Source organism: Psilocybe cubensis, chromosome 9 (genome assembly GCF_017499595.1).
Source record: "Psilocybe cubensis strain MGC-MH-2018 chromosome 9, whole genome shotgun sequence".
NCBI lineage: Eukaryota > Fungi > Basidiomycota > Agaricomycetes > Agaricales > Agrocybaceae > Psilocybe > Psilocybe cubensis.
In genome coordinates this window covers 2,630,898-2,649,539 of record NC_063007.1, presented here as the reverse complement: position 1 = coordinate 2,649,539, position 18,642 = coordinate 2,630,898, and the positions used below count along the sequence as shown (strand labels likewise).

The following is an 18,642-nucleotide window of genomic DNA, read 5'->3' as shown; positions in this document are numbered from 1 at the left end:
ACACGTCTCATGCCTTCTATGCAAGGTCAGAGGCGTGGGTGACGAGTAAGACGAGCGGCATTCGCTGCATAGACGTTAACGTCTTCTGAATGTGACTTGCCTGGCGATGGCCGCCCGTTGACACTTGGAAAACGTAAAAAAAGTGTAGACGGACAGTTCCTGAAAGTTGAGGGGAAGAAAACGTAATGGAGGGTGCCTTTCCCTCCCACAATGTACTTTTTTGGTTTTTGACTACTACCAGCACCTGAGTTTCTACAAGTTCGAAGCGCCCATGTCTTCTTCCCGCCACTTGAGATTTAAGCGGAGATTGAGAGGATTGTCTTGCTGTTGTCACAGATAGCAGGTCTAATAGGAGTTGCCACCACTGTACGCCAATTACGATCTTTTCTGCCACTGACGTGCTTTCTTTACCCACACTGTATCAGCCAGACAGTCAGGATCTCTCCCCAGACTTTTCACGTGGAATATTATGCAAGGGTAGCGTCATCGATAAGTCTCAAAGCATTCAGTTCAACTTTTCTATTTTGAACATCTGCCACAGGTTTTCTCGGCCCTAGTCTGCCAGACGCTGTACCGCATGAATGTGAGATAGCACCCGCTCCAGGGTACCCGAATAGAACTTTGGAGCTGTGATGAACACTTTCGCTGTCTTGTCTGTCAACTACGAGGATAAATACTGGACCCTGGTTCTACAGGACAAGGCGCTACTTCTCCCTTGCTGCGATGCCCTTGGTTGAGTTGTTATCCACGGCTTTTGAGAGGCTATCGGCCTACCCGCTGCTTACTTCAAGCGCTGTTGCGCTGGGCTATGTGCTTACTGTGAAGGCGGTTGTTGATAAATCCAGAAAACGCAAGCGCAACCCCAAGAATCTTCCTCCACCCCCGGGACCCAAAGGATACCCTATAATCGGAAATCTATTTGACGTTCCCCACCCTGCGGACAGCCCTCATATTGTATATGATCAATGGACTAAGAAATATGGCAAGTTGTACATCCCCTATCATTATGTCGCTGTTATTGATTGCAACTAATTACCTCTTTCTCAACAGGCGATATGATATATATGGAAGTCCTCGGTCAACCGATTCTGATCCTAGGATCTCTCGAGCGAGCGAACGACCTCCTCGATAAGCGATCTTCAAACTATTCGGACAGAGTGCGGATGCCCATGGTTGTTGAACTGTAAGCCTACATCTTTGGCAACAATGAAAAGGTTCCGTTAATACACTACAACAGGATGAACTGGGGGTACAGCATGGCGTTTATTCCGTATGGACAATGGTGGAGACGGCACAGAAAGGCTTTCAATGAGCATTTTCACCGCAACATGGTTCATATGTACAACCCGATCCAGATACGAGAAGTTCGGGGCTTTCTTCGCCGACTTCAACAATCCCCAGAGAATTTTATGCATCACGTACGGCAGTGAGTAACTTAAATGACTTAGATTCACTATATTGATCGCTGAGAAATATCTTTTTATAGCACGTTTGCAGCCATCATCATGGGCATAACGTATGGTATCACTGTTGAAGACACATCGGATCCGTATATATCAAATGCAGAAGAGGCACTACAAGGCCTTGTAGAAACAGCGATACCCGGTTCATACCTAGTTGATCTAATTCCCGCTTTGCTCTATATTCCGTCCTGGTTCCCAGGAGCTAGTTTCAAAAGGAAGGCTGCGTACTGGAGTAGGCTCAACAACGATGTAATCAACAAGCCATTTGAGTACATTGAAAATGAACTTGTAGGTGCATATTTTCCTCCTAAAATTACCGATAACTGACAATATACCATTTGGATAGACAAACGACAGAGAGGTGGTCCCTTCGGTCACAACGTCGCTGATCAGTCGTTTGCCTGAAAAGGATGATCCCCTCTACTCCGAGGAAAGACAAATTGCGAAGCACGCGACATCCGTCGCGTATATTGGTATTTATACACACCCATTTACTGAAAAGTGACGTTGACGGCTGACTCTTATCTTGGACCAGCTGGAGCAGACACTGTAGGTAACAAGTACTGTCAAGACTCAAAGGCTAATTAATTGGCCCCATTCTAGACTGTCTCGACAGTGCAGACGTTATTTTTGGCCATGGCAATGTACCCGGAAGCACTGAAGAAGGCGCATGCAGAGCTGGACGCCGTAGTCGGTCCCTATCGTCTGCCAGATTATGGAGACTGCGATTCATTGCCGTATATCAATGCTATTGTCAAGGAAAGCATGCGATGGAACCAAGTCTTGCCCTTAGGTATCTGATTTCCGTTGATTTAACATTAAACTGTGACATTTCTAATGCTCTATTAACTATAGCTATAGCTCATATGACCACTCATGACGACGAATACGATGGATATTTCATCCCACGAGGAACGGTGGTGATGCCAAACGGATGGTGCGTCCATCTTAGGAGGCCGCAGCTTGCACTAGGGCAAAAATAACATCCTGACGTAGGAGCATCTTGCACGACCCAGAGGTCTTTCCCGACCCGATGGAATTCAAGCCCGAGCGCTACTTGAAGGATGGGAAGTTAGATCACACTGTCAGAAGCCCCGAGTGTGCAGCGTTTGGCTTTGGACGCCGGTGAGCAATAAAAAATGATTCAATTGCCCATATCATTTGAAAATGCACTAATGCACGTTAACTCCAGTATCTGCCCCGGGAGACATCTAAGCGACAACTCTTTGTACTTGATTGTAGCGTCGACACTGGCAGTGTACGATATAAAGCCAGCCATCGACGAATTCGGGAACCCTATAAAACTTGAGGCTAAATTCACGAGCGGATTCATCTCGTAATTCATTCTTAACTCCTGTCGCGTAAATAAATTGCTGAAGTCTTTTTTAACGTCTTTCTTTCAGATACCCATACCCTTTTAAATGCACAATAGAACCCAGAAATTCTTCAGCAGAGCAGTTAATTAGAGACAGCATGGAGGAAGACCACTAACGGTTTCTTTCCATGATTGACACCCTTTTCCATCACGCGCGAGCAACTAATCTAAGGGCAGATTACAGTGAATCGTGGATTCGTGATCTATGGATGTAAAATTTGTAAAAATAAAAGATCCACAGTATGTACGACCACACGAACAAATACACAGATTTTGAGCAGTATGAAACATAGTATTAATACAAAAGGTTAGTTACAAAAAAGCTCCACGATGATATAAATACAGGGAAACTATGGAATTGATAAAAGCACTGGCAGATAGTAATGATCAAGCCCCTGAAAAGCAAAAGAAAGCAGTCATCGTCATGAATGTCACATAAAATCGTTAATGCCCATGTTATTCAACCTAACTTGGTACTGGAGTTCATTTCAATGCAAAGAGGATCGTTACCACCCTCTCCCCGACGCCCACACACCTAGTCCAACTCCAACACAGAATCCTCCCGTCAACCCGACCGCGAGCTGAACTTTGGCATCTCCAAACGTCAAGAAATCCGCAAGCCCACGAATGGTCTCTCCCAGTCTAGCTTTCAAAGGACCCAGGAGCGAAAAGGAGAACATGAGAAGTGAGGGAAGATGCAAGGGATCAAAAGGCGGGGGAAGAGGTTGAGGATGACAATCATGAGATTGCGATTGTCGCTGGGGTCGCGACCTCTCACTGTTCACCTCCTCGGGTTTGCTGTCGTTCTGAGTAGTAAAGGTCTTCGAGGAAACAGTACTCCGCCGTTCAAGTTTCCTCCTCATCTGAGTTCCCACTGTCTCATCCTTTACTGTACCGCTGTTCCTGCTTTCCCTGATGCGAAGCGCGACATCTCGGGAGTAGTCGCCCATCCATTCAGACTCCCACTTCTCCTTACTCCATCGTTCCACGCCCTCTCCTTCCTCTCCCTCTCCTTCCTCACGGTAGGGAGAACTTCCGTTACTCGGTCTTCGTTTGCCCCCCACTCCCCTGGATTCAACTCCCCAGCTCACACCGTCAAACGTCCCTTCTAAGATACCTTGTACCGCCCGTTCCACCTCCCACCATCGTAAAAATCTTTCCACTGCCTCCTTTCTCAACAGGCTAACGGTCTCAGGTGAGTGGAACAGGCCCGCACGAAGAGAGACAGCCGTAGGTGGTCGGAAAGCTGACAATTTCGCTCGTTGAGAGCCAAAAGAAGAAGAGTGGGGGGTAGATGCTGCAATAGAAGAGGACGATAGGCGTGGAAGTACTATTAGAGGGATGTGCGTTGACAGAGCATGGATAATTTCTTTGTCAAGTGGTGTCGGTGCTACATGGTCCAACAACCAAGAATTAGTATGAGGTGTAATTATAGAACGAATAATCAGTGAGAAGTAGATAACTCACGTGAAGGGAGAAGAAACACCATAGCCGTGTACAGTGGGGAGGTTGGGGCAGCTAGCATATTGGCGATTACAGCTGACGGTGTGCCCTCAGGGTTTAGCGCGTCCTGTAATGCACGGAATGGAACCTCGATAATTGCTTTGAGTCGATTTATGAGTTCAGCTGCCTGATAAAACTTTAGCACGACAAATAAAAGCTAGAACAATTATGAATGAACTCACATCAGCATCATGCGAGTATCCCGGTAACTCGACAATCTCCACATTCTTCGTCGGTTCGTACCTCTCCTGTCCAAAGATCTCACGGCGTTCAAACCAATCCGTAGAGGCCCTCAACACCTTCCCATACGCATTCTTGCTGCCACTCCAATCATCCCATGTCCCAACATCGACGACGTCTTCGTTATCCTCCAGCAGAAGCCCGGTAAGGAAGCTCTTCCCCGCACCCTGTCCACCGAGGACGAGTATCTTCAGGTTTCCAAGCGTCTGGCCGAATGGCGTCGGTCGCCGAAGTGCCTCCGGGAGAGCAAGTGAGGGGATTATGAGACCCGATCCATAGTCCTGTTCGTAGTGTTGGTGCTCGTGGTCATTCCCATGTTCCGAATGTGGGTGAGACGAGGGGTACGACCCTGGGTGCGAGAAGCGCCCTGGGCTTCCAGGTGCCGACGACGAGAAGAAGAAAGATGAAGATACTGATGGTAAAGAGGACTCTGAAACGCTGTCGACAGAAGGACTTCGACTAGGCCCTGGGCTGGACGGTGGTGATGGAAGGACGAGAGCATGTACATGGATCTCGCTGGGTTCGTGCGGTACAGCTCCAACTGTAGAATTTCCTGAACTTGGTCCAGCTATTACATCTGAATTCTCTTTCCTGCGGTATCTTTCAGTTAGTTTAAATCGTAAGGATTCAGATGCTAGACGTACTGTTCGCGCTCCCACTGCCAGGCTTGGACCTCCTGAAGCTTGTCCTTGCTCTTGTCGCCGTGCGCTTGGTACAATGTGCGCACACTTTCGGCGCTTGTACTTATACTATCCTCCATTGCAGAAACCGAGCTCAGAGGATTGCTCAGTGTAACGCCAGGGCAAGAAGCGGAAGTAGAGGGAGGAAGGAAACCAGTGATTTATCATTATCTCACTGCTCGCTTAATTGCGCCATGCGGCAACACGTAAGCAAATGAGTGACAATTCTTATCAGATAAGATAAGATGGTATGCTAGCTTGCAAACTGAAACTGAACGCTATGATTGCGCTATCCCAGTATTCCATTGGGGGCGCAATGCTGGCGATGTTCTTCATTGGATCCATACCACTGGTAGCGGGTAGGTCAGGTAAAGGGTCATAGAACTATCACTGGAATGGAAACATCGGAAAGCAAAAGCTACTGAGATTTGAAGTGACATCGATTCCCGTTCTTGTGGTTTAATAAGTGAATCTGATATTGCTTTATTACAGTGAATTGTGGGATTCAAGTCTCACAGAGCATCCTCATCTTTTGAAAGTATGGGGTGGGCGATGAGAGCCACGCGAAATAATGACACCATCGGAGCGAACGTCGGACTCCATTCCGAATATCAATCTATGTATACCGTTTTTCACATTAGGTTGCGAGTTCGAGGGCTTCACGCGCTTAAGAACACCAATGGGTCGTGCGAGACCTGTCGACACGGCTCAACTTTCAGGCTTGATCTAAGGTTTGCTGGACGTTCAGAAGCGTAATGCCGCAAAACGAAATCTCACGGAGATGTTCTCATTGGATCATCTTATCTGATAAGCGACTCATAGCCGATGTGATTTTTTTCAATGGGTGGAATTAGGCATTTAAAGTAGAATGCTTCACCTCTCCCACACCGATGTCATATTGAAACCATACTTCCGGCTACGCGCTGTAGACACTATCCCGAATCTTCAGTTTATCCGGAGTGACGTTTACTATAGGACCACACACGCGAAAAAAAATATCGAAAAAGTTATTTTCATCTCATTTTAGAACGATTCATATTTGTAGGACCGAATACAGTACAGAAATGGACATTTTGAGGGAATGGAAGGAGGAATGGGAGGGAATCAGCGAGGAAGAGTGGCTACGTCAGGGGAGGAGCCTTCTTGTGGTGACTCAGTTGCCTTTTCGTTGGCTTCAATTTCTTTGATTTCCCTCGCTCTTCTTCTGCGAACACCAGCTGCAGATTCTTGTCCCATGAGTGTAGTCCTTCCCTGCGTTCATGTTAAATTGTAAGTATGAGCATGTCGACATGTCTAGAGAGCGCGTCTCACCTCTTTAAATTTAATATAGATCAGGGCAACGATGACTGCCAGCCAATAGAACACGTAAGACAGCACGGTTCCCACTTCAAGGAGTCAGTATATTTTTTGACGTGTTGGAAGGGATGTACTTACAGGTGGCGTTATTAGTCCACCCAAAAATGGCTCCGAAAATGGTCCAACCTTCGCCATCGAACTTGCTGTCTGGGTTGCAGCAGTCAAGATGCCACACATTCCCTTGGACAAGGTATGACCCTGGGCCATCACCGCCTGCATCATCGACGTCTGCGCCAAGCAACCTGTTGAAAGCATTCTCTTGGAAAGCCCCCACTGCCTTGCTAAACAAGCCAGCGCCAATTAACATCAGGAAGTTGGTCATGACCACAAGGAAGATAGTCAAAGCTATGAAGAAATGGAAATTAATATGATTAAGAAAGGCACAACAAGGAAAACGTACTGGAGCGACTCGCAAATTCATAGATGACAAGTCCACATGCGAATCCGCATACGAGCCCCACGATGGCGGCAATAGGAATCGAAGTCGCAGGTTGTCCCAACGATACTCCGCCAACAAAGATCACGGCCTCTAGACCTTAATACGGCAAGACTGTGAGCATGGCTTGAGGCATGCATTGAATGCTCCTACCTTCTCTTAAGACAGTGATGAGCGGCAAGATGAAAAGCACCCATTTCCCAGTTCGAGCTTTGCCGTCGGCCTCTGGATGAAATTTAATATGCATTACATGACACGATTTCTCACAAGTCTTACGTTTTCCCTCAAACGCGCGAGATAGCTTGACGCGCCATTTTGCCTTGGCTGTTAAATGGACGTGGTCAATGAAATAGCATGCTTCAAAAGGAATGAAAAAGTAATTGCCTCTGTCCATCTTGAGCATTGTAATGCCCATGACAAATATCATGAGTGACGCGATAAGTTCGAAGATACCTATGGTGGTCGCAAGTTAGCGTTGCGTCTACCTATCCATTGTAGGTGAACGAACCTTCCCATAGTTCCTCCGACTTGGACCAGAGGTCAGAAGCCTTTGTAAACCATACCGCGATAAATCTTTATGTAGGGAGAAAACTCGACGTTAGCGAAGTTTAAATTCTATAGGGGTGAACTTCGTACGCGGCACCAATTGCTAGCGCTATGAAGAGGCCAAGGCCAGCTCCCAAGAAAATCTAGGACGACTTAGCATACTTTAAAGGGTAATTATTTCCATATAAGCTCACTTGAATGCGTAGTTTACGAACGAGACGTCGGCGCTGAACTGCGTCGTTGCCAGCGGGACTGGAATCAGAGATTTCGCTGGCCGACTGTTTATCCTCTTCAGAGGGTGTGGATGGCGTTGTCGCCGCTGGTGCCCGCGAGTCATCTGAGTTGTCGTCATGTACGATCTGCTCTGCCAGGCCTAGGAGAACAGAAACGATTATGGCTGCCTCCAGCGTCTCGCGGAAGACGATGAAGAAAATAGGGACTGAGAACAAATTTCTCGCCATCTCAACCTTGTGCAGGAACTGGGAGGTGGGTTCGGAAGGACGTTTAAGCCATACTTAGTGCCATAAATGAGAAATTTGGAAGTCCTATTCGGAGTAGAAATGTAAGTCAGGAACTTCTACCCGAGGAGCAATGCGGGGCTTAAACTGTTTTCAGTTAAATTCTCATAAGCTCATGGGTAATCTGATAACGGAAGACCCTCGTTGCTGCAGCGTGTAGGGTCCAATCTGATAAGATCTAGTCATCTGATAAGATGGCCGCCATAATATCCGCCTGTGTCTCTCACCCAACATTTACCTTGTTATCCCATAGCCTGTCATATTTCGTTCCAGAAGATTTGATAAATTGCTCCACGGAATTATTGGACATAAGCGATCCATTTTGAATGAAACGCAGAGGAGGGTTGAGTCTCTTATGCATCCAACAATCTGGTGTTAACCATTCTTTCCAGCGGAAATCATTCGCTTCGGCGTGTGGCTAACGATGGAAAAGTTAACCTGAAAGGTACATGCTCCGGTTCTATCCTCTGACGTCCTTGCTGCATGGGATTTAGCCTATTGATGATCTTTCTAGTCACACGATCCTCCATTCCTTATCAGATTACATTCAGGCAACCTGTTGCCGAGCGCTATTTTTAGTTTGTCTGCCTTGCGCGTGCCCCGATTCTCATCTTACGAACTAGAACCACATTCAAAAGGGATAAGTCGAATTTGAGAACTTTTCTCTGTTCCGAATCCCCCTGTTCTCCCCTCTTCTTCTCCTACACAACGGATGGCGTTTAGCCGTATTGTCGCTGCGCCAATCTTTCTGGCACTTTGGGCGCTACCCGTCATTGCAGGTGTCCAAGAAATATGGTGGAATATCACCTATATCCAGAATGCTAACCCAGACGGCTTGTTTGAACGTCGGGTTATAGGTGTTAACAATACATGGCCGTCAGTATATTCAATAAATACAGTAAAGCCTACGAACTAACTCTTTTGCTTTATTTTTCAAGGCCTCCCCCAATCTCCGTTTCTACGGATGATTCATTGCTGGTTCACGTAACCAATTCGATTGACCAGCCGACCACCCTCCATCATCATGGCATGTTCTTCAATTCGACTTCGTGGATGGACGGCGCTCAAGGTGTCTCTGAATGGTAACGACTGCTTTAGCTATAGTATTGAACACCCATGACTAATATTCTCGCTAGTGGCATCCCTCCTGGTGGACAATTCGACTATGTCGTACCTATAAATTCATCGGGACAATGGGGAACATATTGGGTCCATGCTCATGCATCGGTAGGGCATTCTTATGCAACATTTTACCCCCAATCTTACGTCTCTTCAGGGCCAATACGTCGACGGACTGCGAGCACCAGTGGTTCTTCATCCGCCGAAAGAGGTTCACTCGTATGATGAAGAATTTACAGTCGTATTAGGTGACTGGTATCACGACGAACACTCCGTGCTCATCAAACAATTCGTCAACATCGCCAATCCAGGTGGAGCTGAACCTGTGCCTGGTAAGTTATCCGGACAAGCACGTCGGAAATTGTATTGGCTAATGCACTCTCTTAGATTCTGCCTTGATCTATTTTGCACAAAATTCGACCTATCTTGGGCCTGTTGCTGGTTCCAGTCCATCATCTGTTACATCAGCAGTAGGATTCAACGAAAATGCAACGCTCCCCTTTGAACCTGGCAAAACGTACCGACTTCGTATCGTCAATACTTCTGCATTCTCAGCCTTCTTTTTTTGGATCGACGGGCACGACATGAGGATAATTGAAGTCGATGGTGTACGTTTGTGTGCATTTTTAATAATCGACTTCATGCTGATAATTTGTATATTTTCATTCTCACTGTAGACTGATGTGCAGGAATCACCTATCGATCTACTGAGTATTACAGTGGCCCAGAGGTACTCCGTTCTGGTTACGGCAAGAAATGACACAACGAGTAATTGGGTGATCCACGCAAACATGGATACAGACATGTTCGACACTGTCCCCGACACCCTGAATCCCAGTCAGTAATAAATATACTCTGTCAAATACAGATAACACTGACCCGGTTTTCAGATATCACATCTTCAATAACCTACGACTCCTCAGCACCCCTCACCGACCTCGGATTCGTGAACGAATATCACGATGTAGACGACCTTTCTCTTGTCCCTATTATTGAGATAGCCCAGCCTGTCGCGACTAAGACGATTGAACTTGAGGTTACTTTCGATACCATGAACGACGGGACAAATCACGCCATGTTCAACCAAATTACGTACAACTCGCCCTTGGTCCCCGCTATATTTTCTACGATGACTTTGGGGCCCAATGCAACTGCTCAAAGCGCGTATGGACCCCTCAGCTTTGTGATCGAACATATGGACGTCGTCGATATTATTGTGAAAAACGGAGACGCCGGAAAGCACCCTTTGTTAGTATTCTCCCTCTCTCTTTCTGATAATGTTCTTACAAATTTGCCGCACGCCTTAGCCATTTACACGGACATAAACCAATGATAGTCGGGAGATCTCAGGATTATACTTCTAATGATCCTGCTCTCAATCCCCCCATCGTAGAAGGACAGAAAAATCCCATCCGACGAGATACTATCCAAATCCCGTCAATGAATTCGGCTACGCTACGCGTTGTGGCTGATAACCCAGGAGTCTGGTTCTTCCACTGTGCGTATTCATTTTTTTAAAAATATTTATACCATGCTTACATTTGCATGGAAGGTCACATCGAATGGCACCTCGAAGTCGGCTTGGCTATTCAGCTGGTTGAAGCCCCTTTGCAAGCCCAAGCGCTCCGCGAAAATGTACCACAGGTTATGTACGACCACTGTCAAGCGCTGGGGAAACCTATATCTGGAAACGCCGCCGGGATTGCATCAGCGACAGACCTTACTGGACTGCCTCTGGGTCCCTTCCCTCAGAAGCTGGGTTGGCACCCTAAAGGCATCGGTGCAATGGCTGGGTAATTTCTTTAATAATACCTCTCCGTAAATAGGCGCTTATACTGTCTGTTGCTTTAGGTGTGTGCTAACTGCTGTGTTGGGCATGATGGCAGTAACATGGTACTCTTTGGGAGGCCATATTAGTGATGCAGAGATCGAACATGAGGTGCGGGAGGCAATAGCCAAAAAAGAGAAAAGGGGGAAGTTCTTTGGATTTCTTCCCAAGAAACAGAGCTCGTAGAGTCGTGTAATTGACGGTATCATTTTCATTGTAAAATTCACACTTTGTACTTTATTCGACAGGCGGAAACGCATTAAATTCAAATTTCCTGTTTCTCTGGAGCGATGGAGAGGTTGTAAAACGGTGGCATCGTTTATCAACAAGTTATTTATCCTGGGACCTTTTACACGATCGCAGCGTGGACCAGCATATGTAGAAGTATACGATCCCAGTCAGTCAAGATTTTTATACGTCGCTACCATTGCTGCCTGGGTCTGTCCTCCAGGAAGCGCAATCGTCGGTCATCCATCCACCCTGTCAATGAGAAATCAAAATCAATGCATATAGCGATATTCGTGGTTACACCAACCTGTTTCCCGTTCACTCCACCGGTGTTGCATCCGTCGACGGGTCGCCTGAGATTGATGTTGCATGCAGAGTCAACAACCCATGGCGAGCAGCTTGGATTCCCATTAGATCTAATTTTTACAACGTCGATACGCTGGGCAACTTACCCAGTCATAGTGAGGGAAACATATGTGGTCACTGGCCCATAATTATAGCGAGACTGTTGCAACCGTTGGTTAAGCTTAAAAAAAGTTGCAAGGTGTCACACACGTACCCAGTATTCGACCCCGGGGCGAGCCGTCAGGCCGATTAGTCGATTGCTGATCTTTGTGTAAGTAAAAATAGGGGCTATGTTGCTCGTGGGCGCTTACTTGCAGAAATCATCAATAACGGTAACCAGAATAGTACGGGAGGTCTGAATAATATTGTATAAGCACTATATTTTCTGAAGAAAAGGCATGCATACCGAAGTTCCGAAGTTGTAGCAGTGGACAACAGGGGTTCCTCCTCTGGCTTCCAAAGAGACTCCAGTGCTGTTCGCAACAGTTCCAAGGGCTAGATTTATTATCATTTTAGTGTTCAAATCCCGAAATAGACTTGTAAGTCCTTACCATTGTGGTCAATTTCTCCACTTTCCACAGAGATCCACTGTCGTATATAAGTAATGAGAACGGATTCCCCATATCATGATGTTGGCGCAGGGCATACCTTCGCCGGATCAATGCTATCGATGATTGTCGTCGAGACCACGCCTGCAAGCGCAGAGCTAACAGCGGCCAGCAACGTTGCAAAAACAAATGAAGGCTTCATGGATAAATCTTCAGTGGTGAACTACAGCAGTAGAAAAATCTTTAACTGTGATAAAACTTGGGAAGTGCAAGTCTGGCTTATATACCTTGGTGGATATCCGAAACTGGTAAGCGAATCTTAAACCTCAGAAGAACCGAACATTGAAGGGTAATTGCGATGAGTAAGGACTCATACCTACCGAGCCACCCGCCAGAGGTTCTTACAATTGATGAACGTAAGTCGAACATCAGCTGCGCACGACGTTCTTTGAAATTAATATCAATCAAAATCATTTCGATATCATCGTGACCGTTTGGAAGTACTCGGTATCAGTTGGAGAACAAGCTCCATCATAAAGAATTTTACTACATCTTCAGCAGCCTTTGAGAAGAGCAGTTAGAATCGTAGGTTACCCAGGACAAGAAAAACTTTAACTTTCGTCATGAAGAATTCGATGACATTCCCTAGCAATACATTAACAATAAGAAACCAAGAAACTCTAGGAGTTAGGCCTTAGTGCTCGCCAATAAGGTCTATTGTTGTTCCTGGAACCTGATGTGGATAAATACAAATCATAACTCGAAATTAACAGGACAGTCTGGGGCATGGATCATGAATAAAGACCTTCCCCTTGAGAACTTGGGGAGTTGCCGGGGAAGTAGTGGATGTGTATTTGTGATGATTTACGTCTGCTGACTCGAGAGTACGTAAGTCAGGTCATGTCCACAAACTACTCGAGGACCAGTTATTACAAAGAAAATTACTTATTCACGTTGATGTTAGGAAGGGATCATGATGATTTTGAAAATTTTGGAGGAGGTTCTAGATGGACCAACGTCTAACCGACTAATTTTCCTTGATACCGTGATCGATAAGAATCTTTCGGGTTGAAGGTATAGTCATAGAGGTTGCTCAAATAACCAAGCCGACTCTCGCATGCAAAGTCACTATACTCGCTACATGAAATCCGAAACGAGTGCCAAGACCTTCATTGTCATCCGATCCGTACGTAAAGGCTTCAAACATCACTCAAAACATTGCCAAGGCTAGGCCAAAAATGCACGACAATGTCCCAACCTGGGGAGCAAGTCAACGGGCGCCTCGGTATAGTGCAAATCCGAATATCCGCAGCCTAACCAACGCATAACAAGTTGACAAATGCGTGTTGAGATGTGTGCATGCAACTTTCTGGGATTACCTGTTATGGAATCCCTGTAAACTATATGAGAGCCACAGAACGAGAGGAATTTTCAAGTCGCAATTCAACAAGATTTCAAGAGCAACAATGAAAGCATATATGACCTTAGTTGCCCTCCTTGGGGTCGTTACATCCACCTTTGCCGTCGCCGTTGCCGCTCCAGCGGAAAGTACTCCAGAACCTGTACGTTAATTGTCATTGTTTAACAAGAATGAATATATGCTAACATGCCATGCTCTAGACGTACGATTGGGTTGTCCTCGAGAGCGGGTATAATACTCCAGGTAAGCTAGATATTTTAAACCTTCTGGACATCTTCTCATGCAAACAATTAAAACATTCAGTTACTCCCTATGCAAATGAGACTGCTGTGGTCGAGGCAAGAGACAACCCGCAAGCAATTATGTGCTATAATAAAGGCAGAGCTGTAAGTGACTCGATTGAGCGAAAAAATTAACCAAAACATAACCCGTCATATGATGCTTAACAGGTGCAAAGAGCAGCCCTTACAAGCTCAATCGACCACTTCTGCAAGTTAGTTAGCTTGTTCTGCCTTTAAGGGTTAATTCTAATCGCCTTTCTCAGTACGAAGGCCATAGGACGCACCTTGTCTAGTGGTCAAAATCTCTGGGTGAGAATGACAACTTTACGGTGCAGTTCCTTATTTTTGCTAACTTTGTATCTTCCAGACTCGATACCTCGATAACTTCTCGGGAATCACCGTTTTAGTCTTCATGGAAATGACCAACGGGTAAGAAGTTCTTCCTTGCATGAAAAGCCTTCCAGCAGTTTATTTGCTAACGGGGACCTTAGGTGCACCTGGACGGTTGACTCGGCTTGCAACAATAACTTAAGGCAGCCCGTTGACAAGTGTAATACAGGTGGTGAAAACGGCAAGCAGGTAAGCCTTTTGATGTTGAAGACGGATTAGCATAAGCTCAAGCTTGGTGTACAGGGAGGAGAAATGTGGGACCTCTGCGCGCATTACAGAATTGATCCAGGAGACAGAAACTCCAACGATTACTGAATGTGTATTGTATATAGTATACGGCTCGTCATTTAGGATTCGTAGTATCAAGCGTCCTAGGTATTGAATAAATCAGGGACATTAAACACACGATTTAAAGCACGCATACTTAATATACACCATTTTTGAATGGGCTTGAAAAAGAACAGACGTGAAAAGTCGTAAAAGTTCGAAGCTTTTTGCTTTGTGCGCACGAACCACTGTGTCTTGCTGGTCTACTTTTTAATATGCCGATCCTTCTGACTAATCCCACTTTTTGAAGTCCGAACGTAACCGGTGTTCAACCTTGCGTCAATCTTTCTCCGTGATAACGATGCGATCTCAAGACTGGCATATCAAACAAAATGTATATATTGTTACATCAGACAGTGAGGTTGTTATATAAGGGATCCTCAGTCCCTTGACCAGTATAATATGACCATTAAAATAACCAGTGACCTGTATGTTGCCCGTTATCATCCATTATGATGACCGACAGAAAATAAAAACTGACTAGTTTGCAAAGCACTGGAAAGCAGTTGGAGTCCCTTTTAACAGAGTCAGACAATAAAGTGGCTAGTATTGGTCTAATACTGACTTGAATACGATGCAAGTAAAGCCTGGATCAGGCCCCAAGCTTGAGATGCTGTCCTGGAAAGGCGCAACAAAGTTGATGCACTGGCCGTCATTGAAGTTGAAATTGTTGCAGGGTGCGACGAAATTTGCATTGACGCAGACAAAGAGGTGCCCATCTACTGACGCTGCCTCTGTTTCACGTACAGTCTGTGTTGCATGTATTAAATCATGTATAAAAAAAGGAATATCGAATGAACACTAACCAGATCAGATACAGCGACGCTGGGGGCAGCGCTAGCGCCAACAGCCAAAACGGTGATCATGGCAATGGCCTTGATGAGATTGAACTTGGAGAACATTGTGCGTTAATGTGTAAAAGGTTGACTGAGTAGAACCGCAGGAAGGATCTGAGTATTACCCTTTGTCTGACCTGTACCTCTTATACGATTTCTTAACGGCCACACTTCTCTTCAAACTTGGACCGGAATGTGGAATAAGGACAATGGAAATACATCATTAACAAAAAGATACGAGCATGGTCCGATATCTGGGATACTCTTCATCTCGTTTCAGTACGCTGTACCGACCTATGACTCGGTATTCATGGGTTAACTCCGACTTTACAGATGAAGTTGTTTGCAAAGCATCGAGTCAGAGTACGGGTATAACCAGTGGCGAGTTAAATGCTACCTCTCCTGACCATTCGGAACAGTATTGTGCTCTGTAAATCCACAAAAATTGTGGTAGTACCACCAGGCTCATTAAGATTTTTATTTTTCTAAGTTAGATACTCATGATCAGGCGAGTTTCGTTTTCAACAGATCATAACCATAGCCAATAGTACAGCAGCTTTCTAAATAACAGCATTTTAATATCAAGAAAATGTGGCCAGTAGGACTCGATACAATACCATGTAACTGCATTTTTGGCAGAGATGCGGGAGTTAGAAACATGCGTGTGCTATTTTTTACTGACCAATTGGTTTCTTTGATTCTATTTTGAGTGCGGATGGTGCCAATGATATCAAGTGAAAAACTCCGTCGCACTTTTGTGCATGAGGTTCCCACTGACAAATCGCCCGACGTCGGTCACAAAATAGAGATTAAGCTAGCAAGGAAAGTTTGTCGCCTTTGTTATGCCAGTGAGTTAGCATTTTGTATGAAAAGAATTGACCGGTTGGGATGGATTGAAATAAAAGGCGGTAAATTTAATTTTTCCTGATTTAAATTTCAGGAAGGTCCAGGTTCCATGGTTCTCTTGCACCTAAACAGAAGAGTTATGGTCGTGTATTATTAAATGCTATGTTAGATTGTAGGAGAGGGAGAGTGAGAGTAATCTTTAAAGGCGTATTTGCTTCGACATTGGCCTCCGACTTCTCCTGTATTGATTCCTGTCATATACCAGGAACCATCTAACCGTAAATTTAATCCATTTACTCAGTCATAGGAGAGTCGTCTCATAAAAATGCACTTATGATGACACAAGTGATATATCTGGCATCACTGAACCGACAGATCAGACAATTTACAACATATGTATTTCTTATTTCGACAAATGTTTGAGGCTATATTATAAGGGAGGCCTCAATCCCTCACTCAAACAGCACATTGTAATCCTTAAATCCTTCAGAGCAAAATCTGTATGTCAACCCAAAGTTATTATCCAATTAAAATGGCACAAATAACAGAAATGAGCAACTAACCAGTTTGCGAAGCATTGGAAAGAGGAGATTTGGTCGTTGAGGTCGGTGCCCTGAGAAAGGTCGGAAATACCGGGGTTGGAGACGTCGAGGCTCTCTCCAGAGCAGTTGGAGTCCCTTGAAACATGGTCAATAATTAAATGGCGAATAATTGGATCAACACTGACTTGAAGACAATGCAGGTGAACCCCGGGTCAGGTCCCAAGCTCGAGATGCTGTCCTGGAAAGGCGCAACAAAGTTGATGCATTGTCCGTCATTGAAATTGAAGTTGTTGCATGGCGGGACAAATTGGGCATTGACGCAGACGAAAAGGTGCCCGTCTACCGACGCTGCCTCTGTGTCGCGTGCGACCTGTATAGAAATGTGTTAAAATTGTTCTATAAAGCACAGAGTGTCAGAGACTGTAGAGATACTACTGACCAAAGCAGGCGAAGCATTGCTGGGGGCAGCCTGAGTGCCGACAGCCAAAGCAATGGTCATGGCAATGGCCTTGATCAGGTTGAACTTTGAAAACATCATGCGCTAATGTTTGCAGAGGACTAGGAGTACTGAGCTGAGTAGAACCACTTGAAGGATCTTAGTATCACTCATCCTCTTTTCTATAGGTTTTATACGATTTCTAGGAGCTCACAATGTATGTATAAGCTCGTAACCAGGAGGGAGAAGGATATAATTACACCATCTAGAGAAAAATCCAAAAATAACTAAGTATCCGGTGAACTGGTTATCTAGTTTCAGAGGATTGGGCCTCCTTATGACCACTCCATATTATATCTCTGAACTCGCGTCGATTTAGAGATGCAGGTACTCACAATCCATTGAGTCTCAAATGCGAATAATACCAGCTGTAAGTGTAAATGCTCCCCTACTGCCATTGAAAGGAGGTTTTCTTTTCCAATAATTACAAATCTCGACTGAAATCCCAAGTATACTATCCATGGTTCAGATGTTCATGGTTTGGTGTTCTAGGTATCTTGACATGGATAGTTGGTATTCATCTGGTTTTTCCAAGTCAGTGAAACCTATTTATATCGATAAATCACGGTAAAGCGGTTTGAAGTTTGAATGCCTAAAGTAACCCAGCGAGCCACGACACCCATGAAAATACCCAGATCATCTACAGTTGTTATCTGAAAGCTTCGTTACTTCAAGAAGAAACAAGTTAGTAAAACTCAGTTTATTAGTTCAATCGCTTACATTGCCTTGTAGAATGCAATCGTATGTATATTATCACCAGATACAACCGTGATAATGTATAAACCATTGCAGTACAGTAACAATCTTCATTCATAATTCGCATACCTACCAATGCCTTTGGAATTGTTTATACGCAATGAGATTGTCGATGTCCACCGACCATACTATACCATGCCTGCTCCAGCCACATTTTTGATACTCATAGCTTTTGTCGATGGTAGCCGCTCTGTCTATAGGTGGTACTTCTCAATCAATAAATATCCTTTTTGTCCATCGGACCATACCTCTTGGATTATCCATTTCCAGTACGTTGTCCATAGTTACATGATCCATCTACCTGTTAACTCGTCCATCATGTCCGCTATATTTACCAATCCTCTACAGTGCATTCATGTATAAATGCCCCATGTGCAATATCATGACGTTGTCCATCATTTATGGCCTATGGTGGCTCATCCATACATAGTGCGGTTGTCGATCTATTTTCATTCATCCGCATCCACTTTGTCAATGTCTGCTGAACGTTGGTAATATCATCTGCCATACCCTTTGTCCATCATTGGGAGGGCGTACTGGTCAGTTCGTCAGATATTTCAAAA

The 18,642-nt window shown here is 45.1% G+C and overlaps 8 protein-coding genes across 8 annotated transcripts; 3 read left to right on the top strand and 5 right to left on the bottom strand.

Moving 5' to 3' along the window:
- Positions 1–723: 723 nt before the first annotated feature.
- Positions 724–2,803, top strand: JR316_0010238 (Cytochrome P450 monooxygenase COX2; the record flags this gene model as incomplete). The annotated part of the gene is made up of 9 exons (XM_047895911.1): positions 724–954; positions 1,356–1,426; positions 1,487–1,751; positions 1,810–1,936; positions 1,966–2,012; positions 2,067–2,256; positions 2,319–2,400; positions 2,460–2,588; positions 2,656–2,803. The coding sequence occupies 9 exons, from the start codon at positions 724–726 to the stop codon at positions 2,801–2,803; spliced, it is 1,290 nt and encodes a 429-aa protein (XP_047745630.1).
- A 541-nt stretch (positions 2,804–3,344) lies between these two features.
- JR316_0010237 (uncharacterized protein) lies at positions 3,345–5,341 on the bottom strand (the record flags this gene model as incomplete). Its single annotated transcript, XM_047895910.1, has 4 exons — positions 3,345–4,228; positions 4,306–4,468; positions 4,524–5,172; positions 5,226–5,341. 4 exons carry the CDS (start codon positions 5,339–5,341, stop codon positions 3,345–3,347), a joined length of 1,812 nt encoding a protein of 603 aa, XP_047745629.1.
- A 1,024-nt stretch (positions 5,342–6,365) lies between these two features.
- On the bottom strand, positions 6,366–8,060 carry JR316_0010236 (High affinity iron permease ftrA; the record flags this gene model as incomplete). The annotated part of the gene is made up of 9 exons (XM_047895909.1): positions 6,366–6,512; positions 6,573–6,646; positions 6,696–6,962; positions 7,018–7,152; positions 7,207–7,278; positions 7,330–7,377; positions 7,438–7,506; positions 7,562–7,601; positions 7,794–8,060. The coding sequence occupies 9 exons, from the start codon at positions 8,058–8,060 to the stop codon at positions 6,366–6,368; spliced, it is 1,119 nt and encodes a 372-aa protein (XP_047745628.1).
- Positions 8,061–8,829: 769 nt separating this feature from the next.
- Positions 8,830–11,250, top strand: JR316_0010235 (Iron multicopper oxidase fer1; the record flags this gene model as incomplete). Its single annotated transcript, XM_047895908.1, has 10 exons — positions 8,830–8,993; positions 9,056–9,199; positions 9,254–9,344; positions 9,394–9,568; positions 9,624–9,844; positions 9,914–10,073; positions 10,127–10,484; positions 10,544–10,734; positions 10,789–11,029; positions 11,088–11,250. The coding sequence occupies 10 exons, from the start codon at positions 8,830–8,832 to the stop codon at positions 11,248–11,250; spliced, it is 1,908 nt and encodes a 635-aa protein (XP_047745627.1).
- A 225-nt stretch (positions 11,251–11,475) lies between these two features.
- On the bottom strand, positions 11,476–12,387 carry JR316_0010234 (uncharacterized protein; the record flags this gene model as incomplete). Its single annotated transcript, XM_047895907.1, has 8 exons — positions 11,476–11,544; positions 11,600–11,690; positions 11,745–11,797; positions 11,852–11,897; positions 11,949–11,992; positions 12,044–12,132; positions 12,189–12,225; positions 12,286–12,387. 8 exons carry the CDS (start codon positions 12,385–12,387, stop codon positions 11,476–11,478), a joined length of 531 nt encoding a protein of 176 aa, XP_047745626.1.
- Positions 12,388–13,651: 1,264 nt separating this feature from the next.
- Positions 13,652–14,591, top strand: JR316_0010233 (uncharacterized protein; the record flags this gene model as incomplete). The annotated part of the gene is made up of 8 exons (XM_047895906.1): positions 13,652–13,747; positions 13,806–13,848; positions 13,909–13,991; positions 14,055–14,098; positions 14,150–14,195; positions 14,254–14,315; positions 14,378–14,465; positions 14,520–14,591. 8 exons carry the CDS (start codon positions 13,652–13,654, stop codon positions 14,589–14,591), a joined length of 534 nt encoding a protein of 177 aa, XP_047745625.1.
- Positions 14,592–15,146: 555 nt separating this feature from the next.
- Positions 15,147–15,505, bottom strand: JR316_0010232 (uncharacterized protein; the record flags this gene model as incomplete). Its single annotated transcript, XM_047895905.1, has 2 exons — positions 15,147–15,353; positions 15,410–15,505. The coding sequence occupies 2 exons, from the start codon at positions 15,503–15,505 to the stop codon at positions 15,147–15,149; spliced, it is 303 nt and encodes a 100-aa protein (XP_047745624.1).
- A 1,183-nt stretch (positions 15,506–16,688) lies between these two features.
- On the bottom strand, positions 16,689–17,362 carry JR316_0010231 (uncharacterized protein; the record flags this gene model as incomplete). The annotated part of the gene is made up of 4 exons (XM_047895904.1): positions 16,689–16,710; positions 16,849–16,962; positions 17,013–17,197; positions 17,267–17,362. The coding sequence occupies 4 exons, from the start codon at positions 17,360–17,362 to the stop codon at positions 16,689–16,691; spliced, it is 417 nt and encodes a 138-aa protein (XP_047745623.1).
- Between the last annotated feature and the right edge of the window lie 1,280 nt (positions 17,363–18,642).